The following is an 18,439-nucleotide window of genomic DNA, read 5'->3' on the forward strand; positions in this document are numbered from 1 at the left end:
TCCAGCGAGTGCAACAGTAGGGAAAGCGTTGGATGGCGTAGGGGTAAAAATTACTATTCCCACTCCAGAGAGTGCAACAGTAGGGAAAGCGTTGGATAGCGTAGGCGTAAAAATTACTATTCCCACTACAGAGAGTGCAACAGTAGGGAAAGCGTTGGATAGCGTAGGGGTCAAAATTACTATTCCCACTCCAGCGAGTGCAACAGTAGGGAAAGCGTTGGATAGCGTAGGGGTTAAAATTACTATTCAAACTCCAGATAGTGCAACAGTAGGGAAAGAGTTGGATAGCGTAAGAGTAAAAATTACTATTCCCACTCCAGCAAGTGCAACAGTAGGGAAAGCAATGGATGGCGTAGGGGTAAAAATTACTATTCCCACTCGAGAGAGTGCAACAGTAGGGAAAGCGTTGGATAGCGTAGGGGTAAAAATTACTATCCCAACTCCAGTGAGTGCAATAGTAGGGAAAATAAGTACTTCATATATAAATAAAAATAACATAAATAGTAATACCAATTACAAATTAATAAAAATATTTTACAATTGTTTAAAATATATTAAATAACTAATTAAATATACAAATACAAATATTTTACTAATAAGAATTACCTACTAATACAAATTAATTACCTATTAACAATAAATTATTTTACAATTTAAAAATTAATCATAAAAATTTAATTACCAATTATATTTCATTTAATTGCCAATTAATAATTAATTAACAATTAATTCTAAATAAATACCAATAAATTAAATAACATATTTAATTAATTAAAATTAAATTACTTCCCACCCTATTCCCCTATAAAACCACAACCCGCTACAGAAAATAAATTACTAAAAATACATTATTTATCAATTAATCAATTACAATTAATGACCAATTATTATTTAAATAATTACTATTCCCACTCCCGAGAGTGCAACAGTAGGGAAAGCGTTGGATAGCGTAGGGGTAAAAATAACTATTCCCACTCCAGAGAGTGCAACAGTAGGGCAAGCGTTGGATAGCTTAGGGGTAAAAATTACTATTCCCACTCCAGAGAGTGCAACAGTAGGGAAAGCGTTGGATAGCGTAGGGGTAAAAATTACTAATCCCACTCCAGAGAGTGCAACAGTAGGGAAAGCGTTGGATAGCGTAGGGGTAAAAATTACTATTCCCACTCCAGAGAGCGCAACAGTAGGGAAAGGGTTGGAGAGCGTAGGGGTAAAAATGACTATTCCCACTCCAGAGAGTGCAACAGTAGGGAAAGCGTTGGATAGCGTAGGGGTAAAAATTACTATTCCCACTCCAGCGATTGCAACAGTAGGGAAAGCGTTGGATAGCGTAGGGGTAAAAATTACTATTCCCACTCCAGCGATTGCAAGAGTAGGGAAAGCGTTGGATAGCATGGGGGTAAAAATTACTATTCCCACTCCAGCGAGTGCAACAGTAGGGAAAGCGTTGGATGGCGTAGGGGTAAAAATTACTATTCCAACTCCAGAGAGTGCAACAGTAGGGAAAGCGTTGGATAGCGTAGGGGTAAAAATTACTATTCCCACTCCAGAGAGTGCAACAGTAGGGAAAGCGTTGGATAGCGTAGGGGTAAAAATTACTATTCCCACTCCAGTGAGTGCAACAGTAAGGAAAGCGTTGGATAGCGTAGGGGTTAAAACTACTATTCAAACGCCAGAGAGTGCAACAGTAGGGAAAGAGTTGGATAGCGTAGGGGTAAAAATTACTATTCCCACTCCAGCGAGTGCAACAGTGGGGAAAGCGTTGGATGGCGTAGGGGTAAAAATTACTATTCCCACTCCAGAGAGTGCAACAGTAGGGAAAGCGTTGGATAGCATAGGGGTAAAAATTACTATTCCCACTACAGAGAGTGCAACAGTAGGGAAAGCGTTGGATAGCGTAGTGGTAAAAATTACTATTCCCACTCCAGTGAGTGCAACAGTAAGGAAAGCGTTGGATAGCGTAGGGGTTAAAATTACTATTCAAACTCCAGAGAGTGCAACAGTAGGGAAAGAGTTGGATAGCGTAAGAGTAAAAATTACTATTCCCACTCCAGCAAGTGCAACAGTAGGGAAAGCGTTGGATGGCGTAGGGGTAAAAATTACTATTCCCACTCGAGAGAGTACAATAGTAGGGAAAGCGTTGGATAGCATAGGGGTAAAAATTACTATCCCAACTCCAGTGAGTGCAATAGTAGGGAAAATAAATACTTCATATATAAATTAAAATAACATAAATAGTAATACCAATTACAAATTAATAAAAATATTTTACAATTGTTTAAAATATATTAAATAATTAATTAAATATACAAATACAAATATTTTACTAATAAGAATTACCTACAAATACTAATTAATTACCTATTAACAATAAATTATTTTACAATTTAAAAATGAATCATTAAAATGTAATTACCAATGATATTTTATTTAATTACCAATTAATAATTAATTAACAATTAATTCTAAATAAATACCAATAAATTAAATAACATATTTAATTAATTAAAATTAAATTACTTCCCACCCTATTCCCCTATAAACCCACAACCCGCTACAGAAAATAAATTACTAAAAATGCATTATTTATCAATTAATCAATTACAATTAATGACCAATTATTATTTAAATAATTACTATTCCCACTCCCGAGAGTGCAACAGTAGGGAAAGCGTTGGATAGCGTAGGGGTAAAAATAACTATTCCCACTCCAGAGAGTGCAACAGTAGGGCAAGCGTTGGATAGCTTAGGGGTAAAAATTACTATTCCCACTCCAGAGAGTGCAACAGTAGGGAAAGCGTTGGATAGCGTAGGGGTAAAAATTACTAATCCCACTCCAGAGAGCGCAACAGTAGGGAAAGCGTTGGATAGCGTAGGGGTAAAAATTACTATTCCCACTCCAGAGAGCGCAACAGTAGGGAAAGGGTTGGAGAGCGTAGGGGTAAAAATGACTATTCCCACTCCAGAGAGTGCAACAGTAGGGAAAGCGTTGGATAGCGTAGGGGTAAAAATTACTATTCCCACTCCAGCGATTGCAACAGTAGGGAAAGCGTTGGATAGCATAGGGGTAAAAATTACTATTCCCACTGCAGCGATTGCAAGAGTAGGGAAAGCGTTGGATAGCGTGGGGGTAAAAATTACTATTCCCACTCCAGCGAGTGCAACAGTAGGGAAAGCGTTGGATGGCGTAGGGGTAAAAATTACTATTCCAACTCCAGAGAGTGCAACAGTAGGGAAAGCGTTGGATAGCGTAGGGGTAAAAATTACTATTCCCACTCCAGAGAGTGCAACAGTAGGGAAAGCGTTGGATAGCGTAGGGGTAAAAATTACTATTCCCACTCCAGTGAGTGCAACAGTAAGGAAAGCGTTGGATAGCGTAGGGGTTAAAATTACTATTCAAACGCCAGAGAGTGCAACAGTAGGGAAAGAGTTGGATAGCGTAGGGGTAAAAATTACTATTCCCACTCCAGCGAGTGCAACAGTGGGGAAAGCGTTGGATGGCGTAGGGGTAAAAATTACTATTCCCACTCCAGAGAGTGCAACAGTAGGGAAAGCGTTGGATAGCATAGGGGTAAAAATTACTATTCCCACTACAGAGAGTGCAACAGTAGGGAAAGCGTTGGATAGCGTAGTGGTAAAAATTACTATTCCCACTCTAGTGAGTGCCACAGTAAGGAAAGCGTTGGATAGCGTAGGGGTTAAAATTACTATTCAAACTCCAGAGAGTGCAACAGTAGGGAAAGAGTTGGATAGCGTAAGAGTAAAAATTACTATTCCCACTCCAGCAAGTGCAACAGTAGGGAAAGCGTTGGATGGCGTAGGGGTAAAAATTACTATTCCCACTCGAGAGAGTACAATAGTAGGGAAAGCGTTGGATAGCATAGGGGTAAAAATTACTATCCCAACTCCAGTGAGTGCAATAGTAGGGAAAATAAATACTTCATATATAAATTAAAATAACATAAATAGTAATACCAATTACAAATTAATAAAAATATTTTACAATTGTTTAAAATATATTAAATAATTAATTAAATATACAAATACAAATATATTACTAATAAGAATTACCTACAAATACTAATTAATTACCTATTAACAATAAATTATTTTACAATTTAAAAATGAATCATTAAAATGTAATTACCAATGATATTTTATTTAATTACCAATTAATAATTAATTAACAATTAATTCTAAATAAATACCAATAAATTAAATAACATATTTAATTAATTAAAATTAAATTACTTCCCACCCTATTCCCCTATAAACCCACAACCCGCTACAGAAAATAAATTACTAAAAATACATTATTTATCAATTAATCAATTACAATTAATTACCAATTATTATTTTAATTAATTACCAATTAATAATTAATTAACAAATAATTCTACATAAATACCAATAAATAACATAATTCATTAATTATAATTAAATTACTTCCCACCCTATTCCCCTATAAACCCACAACCCGTTACAGAAAATAAATTACTAAAAACAAATTATTTATCAATTAATCAATTCAAATTAATTACCAATTATATTTTAATTAATTACCAAATATTAATTAATTTAAATATTTATCAATTGATCAATTAAAATTAATTACCAATTATATTTTAATTAATTACCAATTCATAATTATTTAACAATTAATTCTAAATAAATACCAGTAAATAAAATACCATATTTAATTAATTATAATTAAATTACTTCCCACCCTATTCCCCTATAAACCCACAACCCGCTACAGAATTATATTACACAAAAATAAACATTAATATTAAATTACCTTAAATTCGATATTTTTGTTGTCTATATTCTGTCTAGTCGATATTATGTCCATTATATTTTTTTGATTCGATGTTATTGCTATTCTATTCGATATTATATTTTTCAAGTCGATATTTTTGTAGTCTATATTATGTCTAGTCGATATTATGTCTATTCTATATTTTTTTACTCAATGGGGTCGATTCTGATCCGGTAAAAAGCGCTCCGATTAGCTGTACGGAGCCTTTTCCCGTACGAATCGTACACCTACAACGTCCCCGTACGAACTAGCAAGTACGATCCTAACCCAAAGCGCCACTCCGTACGACTCGTACCAAACACCGTACAAATAAAAAGTACATACGGATTCACTCCGGCCGACGCTGTACGCCACGTCCGTACGTAAATTGGCAGCCATTTCCGAACCAGGAAGTACGATCCGTGTTGACGACACTCCGTACGACCTTTTTTCTGCGGGAGCTGAAAACAGCCGTAAAAGCAGAGTTCGCGCCGAAACAGGTACGGAACGTCCCCCCCGGGTACGGCTCGTACCCCCCCATGATCGCAGGGGTATGCACCGTACCCCTGCGATCATGGGGTGTACGAGCCATACCCCCATTGTACGATGGGTGTACGAGCCGTACCCCATTGTACGATGGGTGTACGTGCTGTACCCCATTGTACGATCGGGGTACGTGCCGTACCCCATTGTACGATCGGTGTACGTGCCGTACCCCATTGTACGATGGGTGTACGAGCCGTTCCCCATTGCACGATCGGTGTACGTGCCGTACCCCATTGTACGATCGGTGTACGTGCCGTACCCCATTGTACGATCGGTGTACGTGCCGTACCCCATTGTACGATGGGTGTACGAGCCGTACCCCATTGTACGATGGGTGTACGAGCCGTACCCCCATTGTACGATCGGTGTACGAGCCGTACACCCATCGTACGATTGGTGTACGGCTCGTACGCCGATCGTACGATCGGTGTACGGCTCGTACACCGATCGTACAATGGGGGTACGGCACGTACACCGATCATACAATGGGGGTACGGCACGTACACCGCCGCACGTACACCGACCGTACAATGGGGGTACGGCTCGTACACCCCATGATCGCAGGGGTACGGTGCGTACCCCTGCGATCATGGGGGGTACGGACCGTACGGTGTGTATATATTTGTGTGCTTTTCCGTACGACTCGCCCTTACCTGACATGGACCGTACGAATCGCGTCCTCATACTCCGGTCCGGATCGTACTCGTCGGGTCGTAGGGTATGTGTACGGATCGCGACGATTCGGACGGATTCACGGAATGCGGATCGTACTTGGCAACTCGGACGGACGGGTACGATTCGTACGGAGAGGGCTCCGGATACAAATCGTATGGACGTTTTTTTTTCCCGAATCGGAATCGACCCCAATATTTTGTCTAGTCGAAATTAAAGACTCGATTTTTTGACTAGTTACCCTCTCCTCCCCCTATCATCTGCAAATTCCTGCCTTAAGCCTGCCATCTGGCTGGGTCAGAGGGATTAGGGGGGTAGATGGACCTGGCATTCACTGCCTGTCCTATCTCCCTTTAAATCTTCATGCTTTAAGACCTCTCCCCCCTGCTCTGGCATTCCTGTGTAGCAGAGCTCTCTCTACCTGGGAGAGCCACGTATCACTTCATCGAAACAGCCTGGCTAATGCTATTAACTATGACTAATCAGGGAAGAGGCCAGGAAGGCTGAATTTTGGCTTTCAGACAAGAAAGTCTTATAACTTATTTTATGTATACTTTAGGATAAATTCAACAATGGCATATTGCTAGATTCATCCGTACCATTCTCCTAAGTCCTTGAACTGTATTTTATTTAATTCCTAGCAATAGTTATTCATTCATAAACTATTGCCATGTCATCCTATGGGGCTAGCCATCTAAAATTGGGAAATTGCGATGTGCAATTTCTTCATCACCGGGGCACATAAAACATCTTTTATAAGGCCCCTGTTTATAGTTACGGGACCCCTTCCCACCCCACGACACCTAGGGGATCCTGAATATGTGGGGATCCTGAATATGCCAGAATAGTGTAGTTCCTCACTCCACAGACTTTGGTCGATTTTGGCAAGGCATTTTACTACAATGGGGAAAGTGAAATGTGCAATTTCTCTATCCCCAGGCACCCCAACCCCGGAACAACTAGGGGAGTCCCTGGGGGGTACCTAAAATTCCAAAACACTGTATTCTTTCACTTTTTAGGTCCATATACCAACAAAATCGAGTTTGGGCACAATTTACCTGTGCAAGCAGTGCTGCAACACAGGGCTGCATTTAAAATGGCCTCAGGCTCTCAGCAGTGCACACATGGAAGTGAAGAAAGGGCTACTGGCCTCTAAACTGCCTTGCTCTATTATATACTTGAGACTTATAGGTAGTTTTAATCCCCTGCCCTATTATCTACTAGGGTCTTATAGGGTAGGTCATGCCAATTATAAGTGCACCCTAATATATACTATACCTTCATGTATGTGTATGTTTTCACTGTGTTTGCAACATAGCACTGGACCTGGGCCTGATTAGACAGATCCCAGCGACAGTCAGTTGCCACCAGTACCAGTCAGCAAGAAATAGGGGTGCACAGGGCAAGCGGGATGGCTTTCCAACACAATGATACACTTTTTTCTTTTTGCCACCCTGTCTCTACCACTAAACATTTGAATGTGGGATACTACAGTTAAAAAAGTCATGAGAATCCTTTCTTAGGTTCAACAACTATCGCTATATGAAAGCCCTTGCAACTTAAATTTGTTTTTCCATCTGATCCCAGATGGATGAAAAACTTACACAGTAATGGATTATTTATCTCAACCAGTGGAATAATCCAGATAGCTGTATTTTCTCTTAAATATGACAGAACAAAGGCTTCAGTTTAATCAAGTTTGCATAACAAGTTAAATACATTGATTAACAAATAATACAATTTTCTTTGAATCTCTGAAGAATATTTCATGAGGTGTTAAGGTTATGGTGGAAGTTACTACTGAATAGGACCCTGTGACGGTCTTATGGGCACATGCATCAAAGTAGGCTTTTGCGAGTCCTTAATTGCAATTATTAAGGAATCGCTATTAAGGGCTCGTAAAAGCCTATGCATGTAGGAATCACTATAAAAATAGCGATTCCTAATCATTCCTTGATTGCGACTCGCAAATTGCGAGTCGCAATTAAAGAATGACTTCCCATTCATTCCTATGGGCCTTTAGGCCCATAGGAATGAATGGGAAATTGCATGCACAATTTGCGAGTACCAGTAGGTACAAAATGACACCCTGTTGCACCCCTAAAATTGTGATGTGCACACATGTTGTGCACACACATGCCCTTGGGTGTGTGTGTAACCTAAAACTTTAAAAAAAGCATTTTAGTGCATTTATCAAAGTTTTTGCAAATTACAGACAAGTTGGATTTGTCTGTAAATTGCTCTCCCAAATAGCAAAATCGCTATTTGAAAGTGCTTCTAGCATTGCATTTAAGGAATCGCAAATTGCGATTCCTTAAGTGCAATTGCAATTTAGGAAATTACAAATAATTGTGCATTCTTAAATTGCGTATAGGAAACACTTTCATGCATCTCCAAAGGCCAATTCGCGATCGCAAACGGACGATTTTTGCGAATTTGCACCGTTTGCAATGGCAAAAACCGTTGATGCATGTACCTGTTTGTCTCTTGAATAGGAGGTGGTAGTGCCGAAGGAACTTCTTAGGTACGGAAGACAAAGAAAACTTGACTAGTGTCTGTTATGTCTGCTTTATGCTAGATGCCCATCTCTTGTTTAACTCCAATTAATTCTGACCATTCTGAACTACCCTTCTGCTGCAGCTTGGTCGAATATTAAATATCCAAGAATGTGTGGCATCAGAATGAATCATGCAGGTTTGTGCAACAGCATGAACTAGGCAGTCTGTCAGAAAGCCCTAAGCTTTCACTTGAATCCAACTTTAAATGATGCTCTCCTAAGCCCTGCACCAGGTCTGCTAACCATGCAAAAGTGAAATAAGTAGTAGAAGCTGAGTAACAGGAATGGATAATGAATGAGAGAGAAAACAGAGGCATTGAATATCACTCCCAATATCACTGCTCCACTAGCCACAGACATTTCCAGTTTGGAATAGATATCTAATGGCAAATATATGTATATATTCTATAGGTAATATTGCAGTGAAGTGGTAACTCACCTGAGTAAAACACAGGCACTACAAGGACCACGAGGCCACGGGGTGGCCACGCCCAGCAGGGCGGGAACTGTGAAGTATAATTAGATGCCTGTAAAAGTGTTGGCTTTTCACGAGCAACCAGCCAGCCTGTTTAACCCATGACTAAGTGCTTCTCTGCACAAAACGCGTCGGGTTTGGGACTTTTTGAATTGATGTGAGGCTACTTATCCTGCAACAACGCCGCAACCTCCATGAAATAAAGTGGTAATACTCACTCCTGTGTGGGCCTTTCCATGTCGGGCGATCTTTTGGATTGGATAGTAGCGGCCACACCTGGGCCGCAGGAAGCCCGCTGTGCAAGCAGCCCTGCTCTGATGGTAAACGCTGCAGTGCTATGGAAGGGAGCCGGTGATGGTGGTTATCAAGTGTGGTGTGTTGCAAGACTGGAGCCACACAGACCCACGTTGGATGTATTTTGGGGTAATATTGCAGTGAAGTGGCAACTCACCTGAGTAAAACACAGGCACTACAAGGACCACGAGGCAACGGGTGGCCACACCCAGCAGGGCGGGAACTGTGAAGTATAATTAGATGCCTGTAAAAGTGTTGGCTTTTCACGAGCAACCAGCAAGCTGTTTAACCCATGACTAAGTGCTTCTCAGCATGAAACGCGTCGGGTTTGGGACTTTTTGAATTGATGTGAGGCTACTTATCCTGCAACGGCGCCGCAACCTCCATGAAATAAAGTGGTAATACTCACTCCTCTGTGGACCTTTCCATGTCGGGCGATCTTTTGGACTGGAAATATTCTACAGGGAATTCTTTTTTTTGTTTTGCTTATACATTTGGAAACTCTTGGACACATTTTCACAAAACTTATGCAGTCAGAATCATGGTAACTTCTTTCTCCCCTCCATCTTCCTCCGGCCTGCCCTGCCTATAATCGAGTTTCACTGTAGTCAGAATCAATGGTAACTTCTTTGTTATCTATCACTTGCACTAATAGCAACCCTCCGACCTCCTTCCTTCTCCCCTCTTCCTCCCCCAGCTCCGCCCTCCACTTATTGAGTTTCAATGCAGTCAGAATCAAGGTACGAATGGACCTTAGCTATGGGTATGTTGTTGGTGACTTCGGAGGATTCGGTTTTAACTTCAAGGTCTGCAAGCAACAGTGGGAATAATGCCACAGCCTTATGGCAGAATCTCTTTCACATTCTTTAAACGTTTTTCAGCTCCAGTTTCCAGAGCTGCAACTGTAAGGTGCATGAAAAGGGGATGATGTCGTGTAATGGCCAGAGCTGATGACATTAGAACTGGGAAGCCAGGCTCGAGTCTCACATCGGCTAGATGCCATGTGACTCTTTTGATAAATTTGCCCCTCGATTTTTAGCTGAGTGCGAAAAGGCACACGCCTTGAAACACATCTTAGAATATGCGCCACAAATCACCAAGCACAATGCACAAAAAGCATGATTCAGAACCTTTTAGACTGCCTGTATATCACTGTTATACATGACGCTATAACAGCACGATTTCTTTCACGTCAGGACCATCTAAGAAACATGTGAATGTGCAGGTAACACAGCTCACTGATGTCGCAGGTGCTCAGTGGAGCTTCACAATCTCCTTTCTTTTGTCAGCATGCATTGGTCTCCCTGGTGTCCACCCTCTAACTTCCATTTGGCGACTTTTGAGCACAATTATTCTACAGTATATTACTAGCAAGCCCTAAGACACGAGACGTCAATCACTAGCAGCTTGGAGACAGCTCCATGCCATACTTCGGACAACTCTTGCGCCGTCATTTAGAGTTAGACCACATTGAGTGTGTTTTTAGCTTGCTTTAGCAGCACCTGTGTGGCATCTGAGACTTGCATGTCTATGATGTCATGGTACTATGGTTACCTAGGTTCTAAGTTTTCTGAGTAGAATGTATTATTTGAAATGTGCTGTTACTTGGACTGGCTGTGAGCTGTTACCTTAACTGGCTGTGGCTGGTTGGGTTTTCCCTTTTCTTGGAATAAACCAGAACCTCTTTTTTACATCCTGGTGTCCTGCGTGATCTTTCCAGCTGTACAGTATCTTACACTGGCGTAGTCGGCAGCTGGAAAGGGAAGACCTAACAGCCTCAACATCTACAACTGTGTGGTATCGTCCACCTATTGCGCCCCCAGCGTCTCCGCTTGTAATGGTGCTGCTCGCGGTGACATCACTTAGAATGTCACCGCGGCCAGCGTTCCAAGGAGAGCGCCGGCGGCGAGTGAGAGAATCTGCCTCCATTGAAGGTTGCTGTGGCTGAGGTCGTTAGGTCCTACTCCTGTTCTGTGAACCTAATAAATAACTTATGTTCATCCTACATATCGTCTCTTCGTTTTATGGCCATTTCTACACTGGCGACGAGGGTCTTCTGGAGACTGCGACCTCAACACGCTTGGAGAACGGAAGGTGAAGGTAGAAGAAGAAGAGTAGTCGTATGCTCCCGTGGCAGACTGAAGCGCTGGGAAGAATCGTAATGAGGAGCGACAGCAGGTTCAAGAATTAACAAGTATCTGTCTCCGTTTATAAGAACTCAAGGTAATCCCTGGAAGTGCCTGCGACTTTAGGGGCACTGTGCCTGTACCCGCACATGATAGGCAGACTGTGAGAGATCTTGCCACAGGGAACTAGGAAGTGTGTGAGGCGGCTGCATATAGCGGGGGTCTGACAACTTTGATGTTAAGCGCCAGCTGGGATCGTATGGAATACGGCGCATAGTGTCAGCTGCCTGAAGGCGCGCTGTGTCCGCACCCACGACTCGACAGGAGACTGTTTGCTAACTTGTGACCTAGGGTCACGGAAGCGGGTGGAGCGGAGGAAAATACGAAAGACAAGCAACATTGCAGCTTAGTGCCAGCGTCGGAAGGAAGGAGATGCACTGGATGACCCGGGGTGTCAGCGGAGAGTTTGGCCGTGTGGATGAGAGGAGGTAGCGGCGTAATGTTTATCTTACAAGCTTTTCTTTCTACACAAACCCCTGTGTTGCCCTTTCAAGAAGCCGTTAGCGCGTCTAGATTCATTTCGTTTTGTCAACTCCCTGTGCTTATGTGGACATTAAAGTGACAGGCGGTCCAAGCAGCGCGTTGCCTCCTGGCGCGTTGTAATTTAGAAAAGGTTTAAACCGTTACTATCATCCTCTCCACGGACTGTTTATCCGCAAGGGTCTTGTGACTTTCAATCTTTGGGCAGCGTTGGAACCCCGCAGTTTCTCCTTATATATCCCTTGATCTTCTGCTCACTGGAGTGTGGGCTGGTTGGACATCTACGGCGGGACAAATAACTGTACTGGGAGTTATCCACCTCATTTTGGTATCATTCTGTCCAGGAAAGGCAATCCTCTAGTATACAACTGGTCTCTCTGTGAACTTGTCTGCACGCCATAGTTCCTCCAAGTGGTTCCTAATGCTTCATGAATACTAGATGTAATTATAAGGTGATAACTGATTCTGTGTGCAAAACCTCTCTGTAGAAGTGGTATTACCTTGTTATATTGGTGGGTTGTGGGTAGCTCTGTTTCTTACTTGTACCCCATATCGCCCAAAACTAGAATTTCCATACCAATAGTACCCTGTGACACATTACCATGCAGAGCGTGACGCCCCCACCCTTTTTCCTGACTAATCCCGGGGAACCTACTATTCAGTGGAAAAAGTGGAAAAAAGTGTTCTTGAATTATGCTACTGTGTGTGGACCAAACCTTGGACTAGAAAGGAAGGTAGCATTGTTGGTGTATTACCTAGGAGCGGAAGGGGAGGAAGTCTTAGATCACTCCCTGACCTAGGAGCGCAGGAAGCAAGGGGCCTCAATGAGCTAGAAGTGAGTCTGAAGAAATTGGACTTACACTACCTCCCTAAGACGAGCACCATAATGGAGAGGTATCATTTTGGGAAGAGAGCACAGAAGGAGGGGGAATCTATCGAAGATTTTGTCTCTGAGTTAAGACGTCTGCCTGCAACATGCAAATTTGGTGGCGCAAGTGAGGAAAGGATTAGAGACCAGTTCGTATTAGCTTGCAGGATGGAGCGTGTACGTGAGGAGTTATGGCTGAAGGATGATCCACCTTTGAGGGAGGTTCTAATCATAGCAAAACAAGTTGAGCACATGTTACAGTGCGTTAGTGAAATAAAGCAACACACTGGGGAGAAACGAAGCGAAGAAAAACCCAGTGTAAGTGAAGTTGCGACCGAGTGTGAGGCGGTGTCTGTGGTCAAGGGCCAGAAAATTGTGGGTAGAGAGCAGAAAGAGAGCAAGTTGGGAGGACAATTCAAGGGTACCTGCTATAGATGTGGTAAGCAGGGGCATCTGGCCAATGACAAAGTGTGTCCTGCCCTCAGGTTCACATGGAACAAGTGCGGAAAGAAAGGTCATTTCAGACAGTATTGCAAGAGTGGACAAGGGTTCAGTAGACAGAGTGGAGACAGGACGAACTTGGTATGTGATGAAATAGTTGTGCAAGTGAATGGAAGTCTGATCCATGGCCTCAATGACACTACATGTGAAGAACTTGTTGTACAGGTTGATGAAGGTCAGGTCTGCAGCCCTAAAGACACCATAAGAGTGGGGGGTACTGAGTTGGAAGCATTATTTGATTCCTGTTCCAGAATCACAATAATTAGTGCAAAGGAATTCTCTCGAGTGTCCAAAGGAAAGATAATCTTGAGAAAAATGGATGTGAGGCCCGGGGGGTATGCTGGTCGCCCTATCTCAATGAAAGGTTACTTTTGGAACAGAATTGAATACAGGGACAGGACAACAGTGTCTAAGGTATACGTGTCTACAGTCGGGGATAACATTCTGGGTTGGCAGGCACAGAAGGAGATGGGGGTATATCTCAATCCCAACAGCAGCCCCCAGATCTTGATACAGGAAATAAGAGAACAAAAAGAAGACTTAGTGACCGAGTTCAAGGAAGTATTCAGAGAAGAGCTTGGATGTCTGAAGAACTACTGTCACAAGATAAAATTGAAAGAGAACGCAAAGCCGGTCGTTGCCAAGGTCAGGAAGCTTCCTATTGCCATCCAAGAAGAAGTGAGGACAGAACTAGAGAGACTGTGCAAAGCAGGAGTCATCGAACCGGTAGAGGCGATGGAATGGCTGCCGCCCATCGTGGCCGCCAAGAAAAAGGATGGGTCGGTTCGGCTGTGCATCGATCTGAGAGCGTTGAACAAGGAGGTCGTGGTCGATCGATTCCCATTACCCAACATCACTCAGATGATGAGCATGCTAGAGGGCGCAAGGGTGTTCTCGACACTTGATCTCACCTCAGCTTACTTTCAGATAAAACTGCACGAAGAGTCGCAAGAACTTACTGCGTTTGTGACACCCATGGGTGCGTACAAGTTTAAAAGGATGCCCTTCGGCAGCCGTATTTCAGAGGCTCATGGGGAACATCTTGAAAGAAATCCCGGGTGTCGTATGCTACCAGGACGACGTGCTGGTATTTGCAAAAAACCAAGAAGAGCACGATGAGAGGCTGAGACAAGTGCTGGCGAGGTTCAGGTCGCAAGGACTAACGTTGAGAAGGGAAAAGTGTGTATTTGGCTGCGCAGAACTGGATTTTTTGGGACACAAGGTGACAGCAGAAGGTATCTGTCCCAAAACGGAGCTCCAGAACACCATTATAAATTTGGCACCTCCCAAGAACAAGGACGAAATCAAGTCATTTATGGGAATGCTGGAGTTTTACGGCAAGTTTATACGGAACCTTGAAGGAAGGACATACGCCATCAGATTGCTACTGAAAAAAGAGACGGCGTTCAACTGGTGTCAAGAGTGTCAGAGAGAGTTTGAAGACGTGAGGAATGCACTTGCAGAAGCACCCAGTCTGAAGTCTTACTTACCCAACCGTGCGACAATAGTCACCACCGACACAAGCGCAAAAGGGTTAGGAGCGGTCCTCGCTCAAGTAGGCAAAGACAGAGAAGAAACGATAGCTTTCGCCTCAAGATCTCTCCAGAAGTCTGAAAACAACTACTCGGTGATCGAAAAAGAAGCTTTGGCTGTATCCTGGGCATTGGGAAAATTCAGAGACTTCCTGTGGGGCACACAGTTCACCCTTCGTACTGACCACAAGCCGTTGGTGGAAGTTTTCAGCAAAAAGGGCCTGATTGCTATCTCTAGCAGGATCAGGCGTTGGGTGGTTGGTCTCCAGGAATACACCTTCGGTGTCGAGTACGTCCCGGGGACACGTAACCTGGCAGCAGACTGCCTGTCAAGGCTTGTAAATGAAGATGAGGCGAATGGAACGCGCGACAAGGCAGAGGATGAAGTGGATGACCTTCAGATGGAAAATATCTGCGCTATCCAGAGGGCAATAGGAGAAGAAACATGGAGGAGTGCACTGAAGGAAGATGAAGTCTTAGATGAGGTGTGCAAAAGAGTAAAAGGCAGATGGAAACACGAAGATAAACGTGAGGGGGTCCTGCAGCCATACTGGATTGTCAAAGATGAGCTGTCCGTAGTCGATGGATGCCTGTTCAGGGGAACGAGATTAGTACCACCCATGAATGTGAGAGGAAATCTTGTTGGGATGGCTCACGATGGCCACCTGGGCATCACCAAGACCAAACAAAGGCTCAGAGAAAGCTATTGGTGGCCAAGTATGGATCTTGCAATTGAAAGAAGAATAAGAGACGGTATTCCGTGCAGCAACAGCGACAAAGTCTTGAAACAACTGACACATCCTATGGTGTGCAGGCCGCCACCATCAGGACCCTGGGAAGAATTGGCACTGGACATTGTTGGTCCTTTGACTGGAGAAGTGCGCACACCGTACATTCTGGTACTCATGGATATGTACTCCAGGTGGCCGGAAGTGAAATTGGTGAGTGAAGTCACAACAAAGGTCGTCATCGAGTTCCTTCAAGGATTGTTCGTCAGGAAAGGACTACCCAGCAGCCTACTCACGGACAATGGGGTGCAATTATGTTCGAAAGAGATGGAAGACTTCCTTGGGGAGAGAGGTATCACACACAAACGTTGTGCTCTGTATCACCCTGAGACCAATGGCATGGTCGAACGTTTTAACAAAACCCTCAAGGAGAGTATCCAGTTAGCCAAGGCCAATGGCACTAGCTGGAAGGAAGAATTATGGAGACGAATAGAAGCGTACAGGTTCACCCCGCACCAAACTACAGGAGTCACCCCATTCGAGTTACTCCGAGCAAGAATACCTAACACCAAACTTTCCCCTGGGTGGATGGGGTGGCATAAGGGGTGGTCGGATCACTCCAAGGAAGCGAGAGGATTGGTGAAACAAGAGGGAGTCATGGTGGGGAGGAAAGAAAGATACGACAGACTCAACTCTACACGGGAGGCCGGGTTCAAAGTAGGAGATGACATTAAGATCAGGACACCCACTGGCAGAGCAAGTTGGTCAGGGTACTGTAGTCCTATCAAGATCACTAAATTGTTCAGGAATGCGGTGAAGACCCAGGAGGGGAAGATCTGGAACCTGGGAAGAGTAGTGAGGTTTCACCCACCCGGGCAGGATCCTTGTAGAGAAGGGGAGAACGAAAGCTTTGCCGGGGGAGCAAAGGGTTAAACCCCAGGAAACAGGTGCCGGTCCCTCACCCAGGTGGAAGGACTAGCCGGAGAATGACCAGACCCCCAAGACATTTCGAACAGTATGTTATGATGTGATACTCCTTAGTAATTATGTTCTTTTGTTCTGTTCTGATGTTTCTATTCCGCAGGGAAGGGGGATGTGTGGTATCGTCCACCTATTGCGCCCCGGCGTCTCCGCTTGTAATGGTGCTGCTCGCGGTGACATCACTTAGAATGTCACCGGGACCAGCGTTCCAAGGCGAGCGCCGGCGGCGAGTGAGAGAATCTGCCTCCGTTGAAGGTTGCTGTGGCTGAGGTCGTTAGGTCCTACTCCTGTTCTGTGAACCTAATAAATAACTTATGTTCCTCCTACATATCGTCTCTTCGTTTTATGGCCATTTCCACAAACAGCATACTGAAATTTGAGTGAAATTCTCCTCTTTCTGAAATTCTGCCTCAACATCAAGCAAATGCATGCTGAAATCTGAGTGAAATGTTCTCTTGCAGAAATTCTGGGTCAAATCCTTGATGGAAACTATGTATTTTCTTGAACGTTATCCTTAAGGTACTGTATTTTATTTCATTTTGTGTAGGTGACTGGGAGCTTTCGCCGTGTTTGTACACCACTCTCCTTGGCGTGTGTGATTCGATGCGGGCTCATCCCTACCTATGTGAATTCACTTTTACTTGGTTGTGTGCAGGTGACTGGAAGCGTTAGCACCTTTTTCCCTGGTGTGTGTTTCGACATGGGCTCGTCCCTACCTTTGTGCCCCTTCTGAGTTATTCAAATCTCTACAGTACGTTTCTAATTTCTGGATGACATTGGAGTGACAGCATTTTTTTCCCCGTGCCTGTGTTTTTAACACACGGTAACTTTGCCCATCTCTTTAATGAATTGCTACTTCTAGGGTAGTTTCCGGGTGTTTGTTCACTCAGATACTATGAGTAATAAGCTGAACTTGTACCGCATGCAATTTAACATATACCTTCGTCATTGAACTGTTGAAAGGCTTCCGATTCCTGTGCGCCTTTCAAAAATATACTTGTTTCCAAGGAATTCCGACTGTGGTTTTCCTCGAGCTCTGGAGTGTTCTTGTTTGGTCTACGTCTTCGTCAGAATGCCTTCTTCAGCCTTCATTACGTACTTCCTTACATAGGGTCATTGCGCGATCCTGCGTGGTGGCCATCTTTGTGTTGGTGGTCTCTAAGCAACTAGCTCTTCACACGGAGCAAGGCGAATACTTTCATGGAAGTCGTGGGATTTTTCAGATGACATCATTTTCACGATTTATGCACACGATGATTGTAGTGTCGCCGCTCTAGTTGTTCACGCCACGTGGTGACGTAGCGTGAACGGCGGCCATCTTAGGATCGCGCGTCTCCTAGCGCAATCAGTTGGGCGCCGGAGCAGTGTGCTGACAACACGCTCGGTGCTCTGTGTGCCTTTAATAAATAATAAATACTTTCAAAGGTCTCCCTCCATATAAATATATAAAGCACTCCCAATATATCTATATAAAGCATCTTTACAATGGCGACGAGGTGAACCAGAAAGACGACGAGGACCCACCAGGAAGACACATAATTGAACCCTGGCCATCCCCCCATAGTGCTACCACAATTCAGAGTGGCCTACTCGAAGAGTAGCACCACTGGGAAGGAGGGGAGTACGCAGGGAAGCACACAGACCGCGGCAGAAGCAGTTGTATCCTCTGCAGACACATTGGATGACGAACTAAGGTACAAGGGGAACCACGGAGACCTGCCACGTGCTAGAAGGGTGGCAGGGCAGCTCAGGAGCCACACCCTGTAGGAATACCCGGCTGGATAGTAGCACTGGCGGATCCGGGAGTCACAGATAGTGGTGAAG

The 18,439-nt window shown here is 43.8% G+C and overlaps 1 protein-coding gene across 1 annotated transcript in view; it reads left to right on the plus strand.

Moving 5' to 3' along the window:
- PKHD1 (PKHD1 ciliary IPT domain containing fibrocystin/polyductin) overlaps window positions 1-18,439 on the plus strand; it is a 1,769,028-nt gene that overhangs the window by 222,122 nt on the left and 1,528,467 nt on the right. Inside the window, exons 22-23 of the mRNA XM_078647366.1 lie at window positions 12,668-14,461; window positions 14,574-15,847. Coding sequence (XP_078503492.1) covers window positions 12,668-14,461; window positions 14,574-15,847 — 3,068 coding nt within the window. The remainder of the gene's footprint in view (window positions 1-12,667; window positions 14,462-14,573; window positions 15,848-18,439) is intronic.

This window comes from Lissotriton helveticus, chromosome 6 (assembly GCF_964261635.1).
Source record: "Lissotriton helveticus chromosome 6, aLisHel1.1, whole genome shotgun sequence".
In the NCBI taxonomy this organism is placed as follows: domain Eukaryota; kingdom Metazoa; phylum Chordata; class Amphibia; order Caudata; family Salamandridae; genus Lissotriton; species Lissotriton helveticus.